Source organism: Capsicum annuum, chromosome 4 (genome assembly GCF_002878395.1).
Source record: "Capsicum annuum cultivar UCD-10X-F1 chromosome 4, UCD10Xv1.1, whole genome shotgun sequence".
NCBI classification, from domain to species: domain Eukaryota; kingdom Viridiplantae; phylum Streptophyta; class Magnoliopsida; order Solanales; family Solanaceae; genus Capsicum; species Capsicum annuum.
In genome coordinates this window covers 147,352,772-147,372,800 of record NC_061114.1, presented here as the reverse complement: position 1 = coordinate 147,372,800, position 20,029 = coordinate 147,352,772, and the positions used below count along the sequence as shown (strand labels likewise).

The window sequence follows — 20,029 nt, the reverse complement described above, 5'->3', positions numbered from 1 at the left end:
AAAAAGCATGGAATTCATATTGAAGTATATAGCTAACATGAACTTGTCATTTAGACATCATAAAACCATACAAAACATGAATTTCTAGCATCCTAAGTATTTTATCAAACACCTTTCATGCATTCTTTAAGGCATAGGTGGGTTTTATACTTGCACCATATTAAACCACCTAAAGTTTATGATTTTCAATTAACAAACATATATATTCCATGAAAACACCTTTAGACATCACATTGAAACTTAAACAACAATTGTCAACATGTACATACTCATATCACCTCAAAAAGTTTACAAAATAATATTTAAAACATGGTTCTTGAGATCTATGAATGGATTAGATCCATAGATGAACACTACGCATACCTTAATGATTGAATCTTGAAAGAGATCTAATGTTTCTGAAGGTTCTTGAAGAATTCCTTAGGCTTGCCCTTGATTTTTCTTGACTTGGATTTAACCCATTTGGGAAAGAATGGTCTTGTTCCTGAGGAGATAATCTTGAGAGGAAACCCAAATCTTGTGGTTGAAAGTGTATGAGAGAGCCTTTTGAGATTTTTGAACTAAAGAGAATGGAAGATAATGCGTTCCTTGAGGGTTATAAGTCATGGGAAGTGAAGGGGAAAGACCAAAATTCCCTTAAGAAATAAATTCCCAATTGCTGAAAATAATAGCTGACGACATTTGTAACAAGGCGTCAAAAATGTGGTAAGCCGTCAAAAATGTCATCACACAGAAGCTGGATTCTACCTAAGGCTGACGACATTTGTGACATGGAATCAAAAATATGGTAATACATCAAAAATGTCTTCACACAGAAGCTGGATTCTGCCTAAGGCTGACGACATTTGTGACATGGCGTCAAAAATACGGTAAACCGTCAAAAATGTCGTCACACAGAAGATGGATACTGCCTAGGGCTGACGACCTTCATAATAAGGTATCACAAATGTGGTAATCTACCACGAATGTTGTCACTTAGGAGCTGGTTTCTGCCTAAGGCTGACGACCTTCGTGATAGGGCGTCACAAATATGGTAAGCTACCACGAATGTCGTCACACTGTTTCCAGCCTGACATGCTGGAGTAAAATAAGAATAACTCTTTGCTCCGATATCAAATTTAGGAAAAATAGGTGTTGTTGGAAATATAATTCAATTATCTATCTGCTGATAGGTGATGAGCTCAAAAATTCCAAGTATAATGAGAGATATGCTCGTTTGAAGTTGACTATACCAATATCCTTCTCAAGAATTCAATCGGTAAGGAATGTTTTGATTCTTCTGATAGCTGGGAGTTATTTGAAGCCTTAACATACATCTAACTTAATCATAAAACTATAAAATAATCATTATGTACTATGCATGAGCTTGGTACATGGATCTAATATTGGTTTGGATTGTTTGGGGTATTACAATACCCAAGAATAAAATTCAAACATCAATATCTTCTGTTTCAATAACATCTCAAGGAAAATATTCCAAAGATAATGAGAATACCCTGAAAGTTTCTATTTATAGTAGAGGAATTCAAAATTTAAATTAACATATCAAATTTGGCCGCTCACAGTTGATGGCCAAATTGATGGCTCGTCAACTGGTTGGCAACTCGTCAACGTGCATTGTATACTAGGTCCTCTGCTCACAATATTTTGTTTTTTGTTTAAAAAAATGGTTGATGTGTTTTTAACTAGTTGATGTCCCATTAACTAGAGTCTTCAATAGCCTCCACCTATACTTCATATTGACAAAGAGAGTTGACAGTTCATAAACATGTTGACAGCTCGTCGTCAACACAACTTTTCGGTTATTTTCTCTATTTTTCTATAAATTTGACTTTTCACATACAAAAAGTAAAAATATTATCCAAAATAGGGTAACCATTCATCATGGCTCTATAAATTTGCACCCATTCAACATCAATCATTTATGCTTTTTAGATTATTCTTAAATACGGTATTTTATCTCAGCAAGTATCACTGCTTATCTTCCATAAACCAAATGATAGGGTATGGTGATAGTGTAAGTTTTGATTTTTGTCTGATATCTCATTAATGAAAAAGGTAGCTTTTCATGCAAAATATTTGTAATTAACAATCACCTTCTGCAGTATCCTTTTGATTTTCTTGTTCACAGTCTCTAATGCTCCATTCATTTGTGATCTATATGATGTGGAATTTTGATACTTGATTTTTAACTTCTCACATGTTGTTCTCATCAAATCCCAATTGCGGTTGACTCTATTATCCGTAGAGATTGACTCAAACTCCAAATTTGCAAATAATGTGATTTCAAACAAAATCATCCATGACCTTTTTTGTGATTGACCTATGAAAGATGGATTCAATCCACTTAGTAAAGTAATAAATTACAACAAGAACAAATCTATGACCATTTGATGTGGATGTTTCAATAAGACCAATGACATCTATGCACCAAGCTTCAAAGGTCCAAAGTGAGCTAGTGACATAGAGCTCTTAGCTAGTGACATATAGCTTATTTGGAAGAACTCAAATCATATCGACATAAGTTTTACACAAATGTGACTTCTGCACATAAAAAATGTAGTCGGTTCCTATAGTCAGCCAAATGCAACCTGATCTCAGTATATTTTTTGCCAACATAAGTCCATTCATATGTAGACTCCATGTTCAAACATGTACCTCTTCAATCAATTTAGATACTTATCTACCTTTGATGCACCTTAACAACCGTAAATCAAGAGTCTTCCTTGATAATATTTCTTTATTTAAAAAGAATTAAACCTCCGAATGGTGCATTATTGACACTTATCGCATTTTTTGGATAATCTCCATTCTTCAAATATCTATGTATATTTGTATACCATCACTTTTAATCCAATTCCTCCTCAACATAAAAATAATATATGGGCTACTTCTGTAAATGGATGGGAATACGTTAAATAAAAATCTTATCTAGATTCTATATCATAAAGGAAAAAGTGGACAAGGCCTCTGCAAACTCGGTCTTGATACGTAGGACTTGCTTGAACTCTATCTTTTACAACCTCTTAGATAGTTATTCTACACAATTTATATACAGTAAAATCATTATATTTTTTATGGACCACTCACCCTATACTTAATCAATCAGCAAATTTGAATCTCTAATGAACAATATTTCTTAGGCATTCAAATCAGTTTCCAAATGAAGCCCTAAAATGAAAGATTCATATTCAGCCATTGTTGGTGTAAGGGAATCCAAGATTGGATGACACAAGATAATATTGAGTAATCTCTGAGACCGAAATAGTGCCAATACCTACTCCTTTGAAATTTGCAGATCTATCAAAGGATAATCTCCAACCATCATATTCTTCAGAGATATCTTCCCCCATGAGTACCACTTCTTTATAAGGAAAGTAAGACTTCAATGTCCTATACTCTTCTTCCACTAAATTTCCAACAAAATGATCTACTAGTGCTTATGTTTTTATAGCCTTTTGCATGATAAATACTACATCAAACTCAATTAATAGTATTTGCCATTTAACTAAATTCCTAGTAGGCATCAATTTCTAAAATATGCACTTTAACATATACATTCTAGAGATCAAGAAGTAGTGTGTGTAGAGATAGTGACTTAGTTTCTAATATACAAAGGTCAAATCACAACATGTTCACTTCAATAAAGAATATCGAGCCTCATATAATGTAAAACTTCTTGCTCATGTAGTAGATTATTTTTCCTTCCTACCTGTTTCATCATGTTTCTCAAGAATACAACCAAAACATTATCCATTACAGAAAAATACAATACAAATAATCTACTAAGTTTAGGAGGAACCAGAATGGGAGGATTAGACAATGGGAGGATTAGACAAAGAATGATTAATTTTATGAAATGGCTACTGGTATTCTGTTATCTATTCTATTACAGTATCCCTCTTTAACAACTTGAAAATTAGCTCACAAATAATAGTGGACTGGGCTATGAAATGTCTAATATAGTTAAGGTAACCTAAGAAACTCATCATCTCTTTCTTGCTTTTGCATGGTGGAAGATCCTGGATGGATTTGATCTTTATTAGATCCAATTCTATTCCTCAAAGGCCAATAATAAAGAGCAAGAACTTTTCTATAGGAAACCCGAAGACACACTTTGACAGATTCAACTTCAGATTGTACTTTCTCGGATTGTTAAAAAATTTCTTAAGATCTGTCAAATGATTTGTACCCTTTTTGACTTGATGATGCGCTGTCCACACAAATATCAATTTTCTTGTGGATAATGTCATAGAACAGAGTAGTCATGGTCCTTCTATATGTGGCTATAATATTTTCAACCTAAATAGCATGAACTTATAGTAGCAAACCCCCTTCAGAGTGATGAATGTGGTTTTAGCAGTGTCATCTTCATGCACCTTAATCTGATGATAACAGTAAATTAATCCAAAAATAACTCTGTCTCATTCTAGACACAATATCAATAAAAATATGTATATTGGGGAGTGGAAAAACACCCTTTGGGCTAGCTTTATTGAGATCCCTATAATCCATACAAACTTGGACCTTTCCATATTCTTAGTGATAGGCACATAACCAAATCGAATACTTCATTACATGAAGAATGCCGGCCTCAATTTTCTTTGAGATTTCCTCATTGATTTTTAGACTTAGATCAGGCTTGTATTTTCTTATTTTCAGTTTGACAGAAGGACAAGATGGATTAGCGGGCAACCTATAGGCTACTGTTGAAGTACTTAGTCCTGTCATGTCAGCATTATACCAAATAAAGACATCAGGGTGTTGTTTTAAGTACCAAACATAGTCCTTTTTCTTGTCCTTAACTAAATAGATGCTGACATGGGTTTCTTTTACTATCTTAGAATCCCGTATATTTAATCCTTCTAGATCTATTAGATTCTCCTTGGACTTATCTTTAAAATCCTCAAGCTATCTAACAAATTCCTCGAGGACCTTATCTTCTCTCATTTCTTTTAATTCAATTATATTTTGTTTCATGGTCTTATTATATGACACAGACTCAAATTCAACATTTTTAAAAGTGATTTTGCTGAAAGAAACAAAAATAAAGAGTAACAATAAACCAATAAACAAGGTTTTATTAATTCAAATAATACTGAATATCTCAATACATGATGCCTTTTAAAAAAAGGATGAAAAATTGTTGACTGATCTCAAAATTGAGTCTGTTTATTTTTAACAATAAGATAAATAAAAATCTTTCAAGTTACCCAAGTGCTATACAAAGACTGGATGGAGTAGTGGTCCTATAGTTCAGCATAGTATTTTGTTAACTACTTCAATTGATGATGACATTACAATCTACATTCTCCGTTAAAAACAAAAACCTCAAGCTCTCCATCACCTCATCTTCACCATTGTCAGGAAATCTACAGAGGGAAAGTTTGATACAACAGCAGGGAATCTAGCAACGGGTAATCAACCATCCTTAGGTGGACTCTAGTCAAGGTACTCATGTGCAGTATACACATAACACAAACCAAATATGATATTTTGGGAATGTTTCCCTATATGATCGGTTATTCCCTACAACCTTTCTCTAAGACCTTTACCTAGTTCATATCAAAACTTGAACAATATTCTCTCACCCTTACGCTTCTACTATGACTTTTTTTTTATGTTTTCAACTAGCTCTAATATATGGAACATTTTCCTATCAAGTCTTTCTTTTCCCTTAATGGTATAGATAAGATGACCCTATCACCATGTATCATTACCTCTTGATGATCAAATTTAAACTAGAGATGTTGGTGTTATGTCGAGGAGACTGCACCAGCTATGTAAATCCATGTCATTCCAAGCAATAGGTTGTAAGAAATAGGAATATCCATCATTTTGAATGTTATTGGAAAAGTGATAGGACTCATCACCATGTTCAATGTAATTTATCCAATAGTATCTCTCTAAGTTCCATTAAATGCCTTCATGTTCATCTTTTGGATTTTAATCCTATCCAAATTGACTTCCAACCTTGTCAACATACCAAAGGACAAATGTTTAATCCCAAAACCTATATAAATAAGCACTTAGGATATCACTTTTTCTTTGTACGAAATTATGGCATGAAAAGCTTTGTTATGTGACCTTCCTTCAGGTGGTAGATCATCCTTATGAAGGATATCGTGTATGGCTCAAAAACTTGCCCGACCATTTAGGCTATTTATCTACCTATTATGGTAGCCGGTATGTAGGCTTCACTTAGTACGCTCATTAAAGACTTTTTATGATGGTTAGAAGTCTACAACAATGTCATGATAGACATTTAAGATATGGTCTTATTCATCTAATCTACCATCGAGTAATCCTTTTTGTGCGCCTTCTTCCATATATCATTTTCTTGTATTTTTACAATAGGCAAATTTCCCCTTTTAAAACTCTCTTGGGTCATACTTTTTAGTAGATAAATAATTTTCTAACTAGTTATCCCTTGTGCAATGTCTTTCTTAACTATCTTTTCTTTTCCTGAAGTATTCTGCTCATAGTTCTAAAGAGTTGCATGAGAATTAAAAATAGTTGAGATGGATCAGAACGATTATGAAAGAAGGCTTAGGCATTGCTACCTAGACCTCAAATGGTTCTCATTTATTTGTACTAGTAGCTACACCCTTCTCCTTCTAAATGAACTAGATGGAATTCTCCATGTCTACATCCTCATAAATGTTAAGCATGTTCACTTAATGATCCGAAAGTGGATTGTTTGTGATATTCGACATCAAATCTTTAAGTTTAATGGCCTTGGTATTAATCAACGTTTGAATTTTATTTTTCAAGGAGAAATACACCTGTATGGGATGCTTTTTCATCCCAGAGTGATAAACACAAACCTTGTTAGTATTGTACTGCTCAAGTTGGGTATTAATAGGTACAACAGGGATGGATGTGAGGTAGACACTTCTCTAAGCCTCTCATATAACTAGATTGTGGGCTATCTTTAGGGGTGTATTATTTTTTCTAAAAGGTGGTTTTTGGGTTTGTAATTTCATTATGAATAATAATATGGTGTTTGGACATAAGCAAGCTGGGCGTTGTACATGGGTTAAACAAGACTTTGGAATTGTGGATGTATTTGATATAGAGTGGGATTGGTATAATGGGTTTGATATCGCAATAGAGGTTGCACTTATTAAGGAGACATTGGGTATGGTATTGAAGATTGTGGACAGGGCTGTGGAGGTACAATAGGGGTTTGATAATTGGGAACACTTTTTGAAGCCTAGGCTACCATAATGGTACCCACCTTTTTCTTTCTCTTATTCCCAGGAGAGGCTTTATTGGTAGCCTATAAAGCTTTTAGATTGATTATTCTACCATTCTTGAGACTCTCCTCTAGAATTTCTCCTACCTTGATGGTTTTAGCAAAAAATTTTATCTACGACGGTCATTATTTTTCCAAGGTATTATAGTTCTTGCATGCAAATAAAATATTCCTTCATTTGAGATTCTTCTATTAGGATATTGATACCTTGCAGCCTTAGACCTCTATCTTATAGAATAGTCCCTGAATGACTCATTTGGTTTCTATTTCAAAGTCTGCATAGAGAACTAGTTGGGGGCATTGTCAATGATTAACCCAAAGTCCTCCATGAAATAAGACACCATATAGATCCAACTACCCGTTTATTTGCACCCTTATCAATATACAAAGTTAAAGCCTCTCCAGTGAGATTTCTCATGAATATTTTAATCCTTATATTCTCATTTTTCTTAACTCTTACCAACTTATGACAATACATGTGCATATATGCCTTGGGATCTTCGATCCCATTATACAACTTGAACTTTGGAGGTTTGTACCCCATTAATAACTCCACATCAAGGTGTGTACATAGATATTCATAACTAATTCCCCTCAATTTCTTACTTTTCTAAAGTTACTTTAGGTTCCCAACCACAGATCACATCATAAGGTAATTTTTTGAAGGACTAGATGCATACTAGGATAGGTGAATAGGTTGTTTTGGCATAGATGGGGTTCAAAGAGTGGATTCTTGATTCTTGGTGGTAGGATACATTAGTGAACGGAACATTTTAGACATTTTAAGAGGTATATATAGGGTTTGAATGATTCTTTGGAGGTAAGTGAGTTGAATATTTAGCATTTTGAATATATTGGGTAGGAATAAATATTGGGTTTGCATGACCGTATGACCGTCAACCTGTGGTTAGATAGTGGTGTTAAGGGAAAAAAAGATTGACCATTTTGCACACCTGTGCCAACTTCACTTGTATATTGAGGATCCATTGTTCCATTCTTAGAATAATCCCATTATGTCCCATGACACTTTCTCCTTCTTTACTAGCACCATGTTTGTTTTTGGCATTGCGATAGTCTACTATTTTCTCTTTACCTTTGTGACTTAGACTTGTAAGAAGAAGAGGATGAGTCCCTTTTGATCGTGTATGATAAGATAGAGTGCACAAATCAACATTTGGAAAGGAAAAAACAATAAGAGAAAGCATCAAAATTAAGAATTAGTACATTAATGGTATAAGGAAAGTAATAAAAACAACACAGAATAAACATATTATTGAGGTTTCCTATTTTAGGAGCCTCTTTTGAGCCAGAAGTGGGACTAGTTGTTTGAGAGATAAATATGTCATAAAATGTTGTCATTTGCTCATATAAATAAACCCCAAAATATTAAATATTTATAAAATTAAATTATCTCAAAAATTGAAAATACAAACAAACAATAATGAGAAATAAACTAAATTCTGAAAATGTTCTCTTCTTTGTTTTCATTCTTGACGTCCTCTAAAGATTTGGCAATGCGATGGCGACTAGTAAGGAGACATGATAATGGCCATATTCGTCCTATAATTCCTATGGCATGACGTTCTTTTCCTTGTTGGTAAAACTTCTTAGGGAGCTATTGCGCCTTTTCTTATACACTCGAAGCACGGTGCCTCCAAAATTGTAAATCCTTGACTATTTTTGCTATATCTTTTGCATTATCATCATGTAATTTGTAATGTCACATCTTATATTCCAAAGCTCTTTTCTTAAACTTGTGGTACAGAACTTGCACCTCATCTTCTTAGTCACTAATATGGTTTGCCTTTTTAACACTCAAACTCACATTATTCTTTAATTTAGTATGCAACTATTATAGCCTATGACATAACCTGTTTAATACCTTTTAGGTTTGATAAAATTCTTATTACCCTATGTCTTGGTAATATCAATAGCATGTCAAATTTTTTATCGTAGTAGTCAACTCGATGTTCATCCATGTTGGTTACTTTTGGTATTCTTTATTTCCTTATCGCTTATCTTATCACGCTCACTGGAGAATATGGTTGAATCTGAAATGTGTCTTCCAAATAAATGTGAGAACTATGATGAATTCCAAATTGTCTTTTTTTGTTAGCTTATTGATAATTCCCTAAATTAGACCTGCTTAATCTAGAATAGAACGTGTAATTCTTTAATATCTTAAATTGTCTTAGTGGAAATAGCTGGTTGTAAAGTCCTATCAAAATCAAGTAGACTTGATGCTAATTGTATATCACAAAGTCTATACTAGGAACCAATCAAACATCCATTGAAAAGAAGCTTTAGTCAAGGCACTCAACATTTGACCCCACTTTTCTACCTTATTTGGTCTCTTAATTCTCTTGATCCCCATGATAACTCAAAATTGGTGTGTGGCAATATTATCAACCCCAATGGATTTATGCATTATTTGTAAACCATGAATCTCTTAGAGGTGCTCGATCAACCACTATTGTAACAATAGGTTACATTCTTCAAATCGTTTGCCCTCATTCTTACAACATACAAGAACCTAATAGATGTCGGCTAAGATCATGGGTACAATCGTTCAAAGGCCTCTGTCGCCATTACACAAAGCACCGATCATATTATTTAAATGAGTATGTATGACTTCTTTCACTCCATTTGTAAAGACCACCATTTCTAAGAAGTAGACAATAAATGGAAAAATTTTCTTACACTCTCATGACTTAGGATTCGGACTCTCCGCTTTAGATGCTTCTCGACCATAATTATTTCAAAATTTGTCAAACAAATATCTTGTCAGAATTTTGAATTTCATCACATATGACACCACACACTATCTTGAAGCCCTAATTTGTCTTGAACATCTTCTAAGGTAGACATATTTTTGCAAAAAATTCATATCTTAAGCATATCCTCTGATTTCCTCAAGAAGTTGGGTCATTTCACCATCACCAAACCTAAATACAAACCTTTTTTCATCCCAAAATACAGTAGTAGCCTTATTGTGTTCCCTGCATGGGTTGACTTGCATAAGAGATGGCGAGCTCCCCAATACCTTTCTTACCACTATTTGACCTTTTGAACCCATGTCTAGCCACAAAGACCTCATCTACTTCAGCATGAACCAAATCATACTGAACCTTGGATATAAAGTGAGTGGTTCCATTGAACCTCACTACAAAAAATGGGTAAAATTACGGAGGTTTATTTGCGGAGATTATTTTAACCTCCGTAAAATTATATGAAATGTAGGGGTTAAAAAATTATCATTAAAATTTATAAATTTGCAAGGGTTTTAAACCTCCGCTATCAGTTACGGGGTTTTAAACCCCCACTATCAATAAAACAAAATAGCGCTTATGCTTTTAAAATAACATTTTCCCTTTTTTTTTTTTAATTGCCAAACAATTTTCCCTCTTGGCCAAAACATTTCCCTCTCATTTTCCCCCAAATCGACCCTCTCTCTCGTTTTCCCCCAAATTGACTCCGGTCGGCCGACCATTGCTATTGAAATAGCAAGCTGTAACTCCCATCAACTTCAATTCCTGCTATTTGGTTTGTGTATTGAGGGTGATTTATTGCTTCTGATTAATTTGCTTTTTCACCTCAGATAGCTTCTTTCATTGTTGAACAAGTCATGGGAGCAGGAGGAGTCATATCTTCTCCAGCTACCTATTTTGATAAGGTAGTTTTCTTTGCCCTTTTTCTGTTCCTTTTCATTTTAGTAGGAGGAAGCGATATCGGTTTTGCATTGCTAATTTTTTTGCATTATTGCTTAGCATATGATCAATGTAGGATGTAAGAGTTCTTTTCATTGTGTGGTGCCAAAGAATGAAGGCAATCCACTATTCTTTAAGAAACTTTGAAGTTTCATTCTTTAAGAATCTGGAATGCATTCTGATAGGGTTAAAATGGAGAATTTATTCCATCGATTATCTTCGGAACGAGTACCTATAAGAATCACTTATTGAAGTTGAATTAGAAGCCCTAAAAACTGCTTCAACACTACAAGACTTACTTAAGGCTGCTAGTATTGCTAATGGTAGACTTCAACGGCTTGATATTTTGAATCTGTTAGTATTATGCTTGATGTCAGTCCACCGGTGTTACCTGGTACTACTAATGTTGTTGTTGACGTTGTTGAGACTGAAAATTCGCATACTAAAAGTGTTGGCGTTTTCTCTAAGCCTTAGGTAAACTAGCAATTAACACTCTTTTTTATATGTGTTTGAAAGGGGCGGTTTTTGGAGTTTAATAGCTGAGTTATCGCGTGTGTGAAAAACAATCTCAACTATCAAATGTTACTTTTCCTAACTGAAATATCACCTTTGAGCAATTGATTATCTTGAAAACAAGGATGAATCTGGCAACCAAAACTTTATGCTTACTGTCATTGTCAAAGAAGGATGTAACTGATAGCCTCTTTCTGTCTGCACACCCAAGCATATCTGCGTTTGATTTTGCCATGAATTGAGAATTAGCAGCAATAGAGAATTTTGTGGTGGCTTGTTGAGAGAAATCATCCTTGCTGGTACATAATGCTATGACCTATGAGGAATCTTGCAGCTACAAATTCTTTATTTTATTTCTGACAGTTTTTGCAATTATCTATCTTTAGTTCCTTCAAATTATACTTATACATTACTGAAATAGCATTTTCTCCCGTTCATTTATAGATCCAAGTTGTAGTGAAGAAATATGACATTCTTTTCATTGCAGATGAGGTCATCTGTGCTTTGGGGAGGCTCGGAACAATGTTTAGCTGTGACAAGTATAACATCAAACATGATCTTGTCTCATTTGCAAAGGTAAGTAAAATACATCTCAGCTATACCAACTTATAGATGGATGTATAAATTTTCCTTCCTGAAATATTTTCAGGCTCTTTCTTCTGCATATATTCCAATTGGAGTTGTTCTTGTAAGCCCTGAAATTTCTGATGTAATATATCCTCAAAGCAATAAAATTCGTGAGCATTCTATTTATTTGCTAGGATATCAAATCATTTCCTTTTGTCTGTTAGCCAAAGTGCTGAATTTTTTTCTGTAACTAGGTTTCTTTTCACATGGATTCACTTATTCTGGGCATCCTGTTGCATGCGCGGTGGCATTGGAAGCTCTTAAGATCTACAAGTATGTATAGTTGAATTTTCTTCCAACTTCCTTCCAGTTGTGAATTTGTATGAACATGAACTTCATGGATATAGTTTCTAAAACTGGATTATTTGCTATATAAAATCACTTTATTCTGTTTGAATTAGGAAAACCAGTTAATGAGAAGGAACTTAGGGTAAATGAATGTGAATTATTTCACGCCTGTTTATAACCTGATAATTTCATTACCCCTGGTTTCTGTTTATTTTAGGATTGTTTGGATATGCATTTACCCGTCACGTAAATAGAATCGGTTGTTCACTTCAAGATAGCTATTTCTTGTATTGGCTTGTCTATTCTTTTTCCCATTCATTTCTCCTTCAGTGAGAAAGTAAGACAGAAGTTAGATATATTATTAAACATTAGCAGCCATCTCACCGACCTTGCATTCTCCTTCTCTCGATCCAGCCTACTCTTCGAAAGTTAAAAATGTGTATTTTGGTTGTTTCAATTGTTGATGCTTGAAAAATTTATCTGTGTATTATTTTATCAGAAAGAAAAAAAGCCATGATAGTGTGTAACAAGAAAATTCTTACCAAAAAAGTAAAAGAAAATTCGTGCCTTCATGTTTTTCTTCTTGAACATTTGGGTGGAAGAAAAAACAATCTAATAACCTTTTTGGTGATGTTAGAAACTTAGAAGTTATCTGTACCTTTGTTCAGTTATAAATGAACTGTATCTTAAGATTTTCCTAATACAATCAGTTATGTTTTTTTTAACTATGTTACAGATTCATCATTTAATTCATAACTAGGAGAATTAGTGAATTTGCTCTTGGTTTTAGTCCTCAATCTAGTAAATGTGGCCCGTAGATTTCAATTCTGTGTCTTAAAGCTTTTGAGCTCAGCTTCTAAAGCTATTTTATAGATCACGATTTAATTCATAATTCGTACAACTGATGAATTGGATCTTGGTTTTAATCCTAAACATAATAACTGTGGCTAGTGAGTTTGGATTCTCTGTCTCCTCCATGACATTGAACTCAATTGCTGAAAGTTATTTTAGGATTGTATAATTTTCCTTGGCTTTGTATCTCAGGCCGATTATAATTTTATCTTATATCCCAGTTGATGAAATAAAAACTAAATTTGGAGTTACCGTGAAAAAGAAGTTTAAATTGGAGCCGACTTGTACTTTCAAAACCCTGAAATTCACACACCATATTGAGTTCAACCAACAACCATTGTCCTGGCAACTGATGGGTATGGGAGTATGTTACACTTAAAAGTAAGTAGTCATAGCCAAGCGAGATGCAAATCTTTTAGCAAAATGTTTCTTTAGTTGTTGCGTCAAACAAGCAGTGTTGTCAAAGCGCCCTTAAGCCCATAGGTGAGGGTCAAAACGTGTTGAGCACTTCACTTCACCTAATATGTGCTTCTGTATCGTCCTCAAGGTTCTAAGGTATACTTTTCCTTGTCAATGTGCCTCTTCTGAAGAAAGAGAAGCTTATGTCACTTTATCTTCCTGCAAACCAGACCAAACTACTGGAAGTTACTATTCATAATTTAATGAAGTCCACTTATTCTGCACAAACGCCTAGATTCCTAGGAATACATTACCTCTTAAAAGAAGGGACCAAAGTTTTCACCGTGCAGTCCTTGCTGGTGGTTTGTATTTGAGAAGGCCTCATGTATATAATGTGCAAACTACAAAGTGTGATCCATGTAATATCAGGATTGCATCTTTTGTTGTAAAATTTCATTTTTATAGGCATTATTTAGAATTATATACATATTCTTATTGTAGAGAGTACCATCCATGTATGCTTTCCTATGCCTAAACAATCTATGTGCTACTCTATTATCGCAACATATGGCAAGCCTTTCTGAAGGTGTTGGAGGGAGAATTATGAGTGATGACTAAGTTAGCGATCGGAAGTTATGGAAAGAAGTATTAAGTGAAAGATGGAAGAAATTCATTGTGGTTGCTCATTTTAGAGAATGCATAAAATTTGATTGTTTTGGTAGAATACTGTATGTGATTTTCACAGTCCCTTTTGTGACTTCTGGAGCTTTATTTAGTAATTCATTTCAGCCCAATTTTGCTAACCACCTAGCTTTTCTCCCCGTAGATGCCATTAATCATATGTAAGACATGAATTGTTGTCTTGTTAAGATGCATTCCTGCAATCTTTTTTCAGGTGTCAAATCCTTCTGATAAACCAAGAACCAAGGTTGAGTTGTTGCAGCAAACTGTCTCATCGTCTCCTCCTGTTAATAACAGTCTCTCAAGCAAGCTTCACGTCTTTAAGCCAACAAGAGAGGAATGGTGTTTCTTCTGGTATGAACAGTAGCTTGAGCCCAAAGACACACAGCAAAGGGTCAAATGTCCTGACCATTCCTCCCGCAAATATTGCTGCTTCCTCTGCCTCTGGACCCAAACCTATTGGGACAATGGTGGAAAAGAAACTATCATCCCAAGCTCAGAGTCGGAATGATTTCTTCAATCTTATGAGAAAGAAATCTATTAGAAGCAGTTTTGCTGTCAGTGTTGAAGGCTCTGTTATATCATCATCATCATGTGATATAGTGATCCTAATGACATTCGTCGATTTCATTGCAAATTGTCTTGGATATTCAATTGTGATGATTTAATTGTCTTGAATATTGACGGTTTTATATTTAAATTTGATTTTGGAGTTTGAAGATACTAGTTAATGTTGAAAATTTAGAGTTTAAAAATGTTAATGTTGAAAATTTAGTTTAATGTTCAATGTATTTTTGATATGCTTGTTAATTACAATGTTTAATTAATTATGTTGTATTAATGATATATGAATTGAACAAATATTGGATTGTAGGTTATGCCTAAAGAAATAATTAAATTTGAGCTAAAATTAGAATCTATAATTAGTTATTGAAAATTGATGAGCCCTATTAAACTTAAAAAAAAAAAAAAAAACAATAGCGGAGATTTTAACCCCTGCAAATTTTAAATAAAAATTTATTATAAAGAGAACTAAATTTAGAATAGCGGGGGTCAATAACTGCCGCAAATTAATTACGGGGTCGTAACCGTCGCAAATCATAAAATTAACTCCCACAATTTGACTCTTTTTTTGTAGTGCCTGGAGAACAAAGGTTTGCCTACCGTACCCTATAAGAGCAAATGATAATTTTTAGACATTTATCTCTCAAAATGAACATCAATCATAAAGACATACTTTTCATGATTATGAAATCCCTAAGAACTTAAGGCAAGGTTTTCTTAACAAGACATCCCAAGCTTTGGGGATGCTTATACCTTAGCAAGGGAACAAGCGGTTAGAATTTAAGAATAAGAGTGGTGTTTTGGCATGGTTATCTCAAGTGGACAACTTCAAAGTGGAAAAGCACATGACTGTCGATGCACCGCTGATCTATCGATTCATAAGAAATTTTCTAGTGTTTTAGAAAATAAACATATGTGCAACCATCCAACCATTCATTTTAAAAACAAGTTCCAAGTGGAGGAAGGTATGAGTGGAATACCCATTATATAAAGCAATAACACATATCACATAAGGTAAAATAGTAACAAGTTGAACAATACAAGGGACATGATAAAAGTAAGAAAACAAATAAATGTACTATTGAAAAGATATCAAAAAATAAGACATAACATATAGACAAGCAAAAAGGTAAAGGGAAATGGATGGACATGAAAGTAGAAACACTCTTTAGGGAAATAAATAAAGGGGATTAACATGAAATAATGGAAAATCAAAATGCCCAAAACAACAATTAAAGGAAAAAGCTAAATAAAATTCAAACCAATAGAAAGAAAGAATAAAGTGCCACATAATACAAAAATTTGTAATGTCAAGAACCTAAGTATCCCCACCAGAGTATCCATGCTGTCGTGCTCTATTTTTCTCGTGTAAAATGAGATTTAACATGGTAACTCTTTTAGGAATGGTTTAAAGAGATGAGTAGTCACCAAACGAATTCAGGTGGGATAGGGCACCATTCTAAACTAACAATGAATTTATTTTATTATTATCTACATCAGAAGAAATTAGGTATAGGTTCAAGTTACCTTGAAAGAAGGGTATTAAGAATCGTTTGATGTCCACAAATATGGGTTTCAGCCGAATTCATATGTTACATGGGGTAGTTTACATGATAAACAAAAGGTTGATCATTTTATATTCCTTTAGTTAATAACTAAATGTTTAAAAAATAATATACCAAACATGCAACTCAGTTATGTTCAAATTAGTAATTATCTAGGTGATAAAGTAATAAAATGCATAAAAATGTGAATCAAAAAAGCGAGAAGATAAGAGGAACACAATTTGTATAGTAAAATGATTTATTTAAATAATAAACCTAAACTATCCTAAATAATTAAACACACAATATAAAAGAGAAGAAAAGTTGATTGAGAAGATTTGGACAAGGAGTTGATTTTATCCTATTTGGATCAACACCCGACTTATTAGTAGATGACAATGTCATATGTTGCATTGTCGGATTCAACTCGGATCAACTTGCATCATTTTCAACTATCTACCCACCTAGTTTGGTTATAAGTTATTAATCCTAGAAGTGCACCAAAGAAAATGATAAAACTAACATTTCCTAAGATGCCTACTCGTCCCAACTTAATGTCCAAGAGGCATTGGACAATCTATTTTGGATAAGGGTCTAGACATAAAGAAAACCTTAGTCTGTTTAATTTGAATCAGGATTAGCGCCATATAAATATGACTATGCATTAAGTTGTTAGGATATACTCTTAACCATATATTCTTACTAACCTTTTTGCCTAGCGTCTTTCCGATATATTGAATTATCATCCCTAATCTAAGATAGCATGATTCCACCAATAGTCGATTTATGAGACCGCTCCCCTTAATTGAATCTCCAAGTCTGCCAAAGACTGCCCACTTACAAAATAGGCCTAAGCTTATGCCAATGAACTCGTGATATCCATGTACTGACTCGTCAAATAGCGCACGTTAAGAATACTCAAGCCTACATGCACGGACCCATCCCACAAAGCTGTCAAGCCTGCTTTCCTCGATCCAAGCCCGGTGAATAAAAAAGTATAAATAAGAAGAGTCTGATAATGGACGGTCTTTAAAGGCCCTTAAGAAAGAGGATTAAGTCATTGATTCGAATTCGATAAGGCTTCTCTTTTTATTGGTAAGCTGCTCTGCGAGCAAGGAGCGAGCTAAGTAAATCTTACCTGAAAATGAGTGAAATTTGATTCTTTTTCCTTTGTCCTTTCTTTGGAACACTAATTGGTATCTTTATCACATTAGCCAAAACTTATTTTTTTTTCATTCCTATTGCAACAAGATGGACTTTACCGAGGCTAATTTATGTTATATTATTATATTTTCATCCTGTCTAAAGACAATTTATTATGTTAATAAAAATTTTATTTTAATAGATTATTGTGTTAACATGCATGTCCTTACTTATATAGTAGACAATTTTGTGTATAGAGTATTTTAACTCATGCACAGAGGATTAAAATTGTCAGTTTTTATGTTCACAATTAAAGATGAGGTGGGAAAAACATCTTGATGATTATAGTGCAAGATTAAATATAATTTGATCTTAATTATAGGAGAGGTAATATTTTAATTTCTTGTGCTAGTACATTTTGTATGTATTGAATGGACCAATTAGAGATGTTCATTTATGTTTTGAATATTAATAAATGACTTCTCTAGTCCATTACATGTACTTATGGTCTTAGTCTTGACATAATTATTATGATATATGTAGTTTGATTAATTATTTTAATCTATTAAAATGTGAGACTCTATTAAGAGTCAATATATTCTTAATAGACTGGATGATGACAAATTACATAATGAAATAATAATTTGTTCATAGAACCATGTCTCGAACTTGAGATTGGAGACACCCCTTTATGGTTGCTTATAAGTTTTTTGCATGAAAACCCTATTGGTGAATTTATATTCATCATATGAAATAAGTTAAGCATTATAAATAATGGATTAAATTAATCAATGAGTTAAATTTTTTAGAGAACTTAATTTAATTGATTAGTATCGGTAATTCTAACATGGAAAGCAAAATAAGATGTAATGATAGATTTTGAATTAAATTAAGGAGTGCTATTACAAATCTTTAGTGGAACAATTTGTAATTTATTATGATATGATAATTTCATCATTTGTGAATTAATATTATAATTGGAAGCCTCAGTTAATTAATTTGTGGTCCATACTATGCCTGATTAACTAATCAATTTTAAAAGAAAAAAAAAAGGAGCTTTGTAGAAGAAGTAATATTGGTTCATTAACCAGTCTTCTATATATAAATAAAAGGGACATTAATACCAATAAGCACTGTTTAAATACAAGTCAACATTGTTTAAAGAGATTAAAAAAACGTTTGCTTACTTTGGCACCAATAAGTCAGCTTAATACTAATAAATATTATTTTAAATAGCTGAAAATATTTTGCTCTTAACATGGGTTATTAAGGATGAAAATGGTTTTCACATTATGGTGTCATTAAATTAGCTAAGGGCTGAAAAATGTGTCTCTTCCGCTTCCTTCATTAAATTAGCTAAGGGCTGAAAAATGTGTCTCTTCCGCTTCCTTCTTTAATGAAAGAGTGGGATAAGTATGGGTTGGTTTCAAGAAAGAAGTTTATCTTTTTAAAAAAACAAAAATCACTTGCCTACACAAGTAAGGCTAAGCAGGAAATAATATAAGGCTGTCGACCTAGATTCTGTTACAGAAATGAAATTTGTGAGAGCTTTAATAGATAAGTTTCTGAATTACTTTTTAATTTATGTTATCTTGATTCTATGTAAGTTAGATTGATCCTTGTTAAGTGCTTTCGTTGTGTATGTTCTAACAATTAGTATCAGTACTTCTTACATATGCTACATAATGTAAAGGAAATTACCTGATTTGCTTACATATTTATAACTTATGCTATTGATAAATCTGTGGTCTCCATAATGCCTGATTGACTAATCAATTTTAAAAAATAGAGATTTATAGAAGAAGTAATATTGGTTTACTAACTAGTCTTTTATATATAAATAAAAGGGACTTTAATACCAATAAATACTATTTAAATACTAGTAAACATTGTTTAAAGAGCTGAAAAATATTTTCTTTTTTCTGCACCACTAAGTTACCTTAAATACCAATAAATATTATTTTAAATAGCTAAAAATATTTTTCTATTAATATGGTTTATTAAGGATGAAAATATTTTTCACATTACGGTGTCATTAAATTAGCTAAAGGCCGAAAATCGTTTGTCTCTTCCCCTCCCTTTATCAATGGAAGATTAGGATAACTAGGTGTTGGTTTTAAGAAAGAAGTTTATCTTTTCTAGAAAACAAAAATCGTTTACCCACACAAGTGTTGGTTATAAGGTTAATCAGAAAATAGTAGAAGGCTGTCGACCTGGATTCCATTATAGAAAATGAATTTTGTAAAAGCTTTAAGTGGTAAGTGATTTCTGATCTACGTTTTAATAAATGTTATTTAGATTCTATATAAGTTAGATTGATCCTTGTTAATTGCTTCCAATGTGCATTTTCTAAGAATTCGTATCAGCAGTCTTCTTACATATGATGCATAATGTAAAACTAAATTAAATGGTTTGCTTTACATATTTATAAATAATGTTGTTGATGACTATTT

At 33.1% G+C, this 20,029-nt stretch overlaps 1 protein-coding gene across 1 annotated transcript; it reads left to right on the top strand.

The window, feature by feature from the left end:
- The first annotated feature begins 10,633 nt into the window (after nt 1–10,633).
- LOC107867953 (acetylornithine/succinyldiaminopimelate aminotransferase) lies at nt 10,634–15,123 on the top strand. Its single transcript, XM_016714463.2, has 6 exons — nt 10,634–10,768; nt 10,857–10,931; nt 11,966–12,054; nt 12,128–12,215; nt 12,300–12,378; nt 14,540–15,123. The coding sequence occupies exons 3-6, from the start codon at nt 12,001–12,003 to the stop codon at nt 14,991–14,993; spliced, it is 675 nt and encodes a 224-aa protein (XP_016569949.1). The 5' UTR covers nt 10,634–10,768; nt 10,857–10,931; nt 11,966–12,000; the 3' UTR covers nt 14,994–15,123.
- The last annotated feature ends 4,906 nt before the right edge of the window (nt 15,124–20,029 follow it).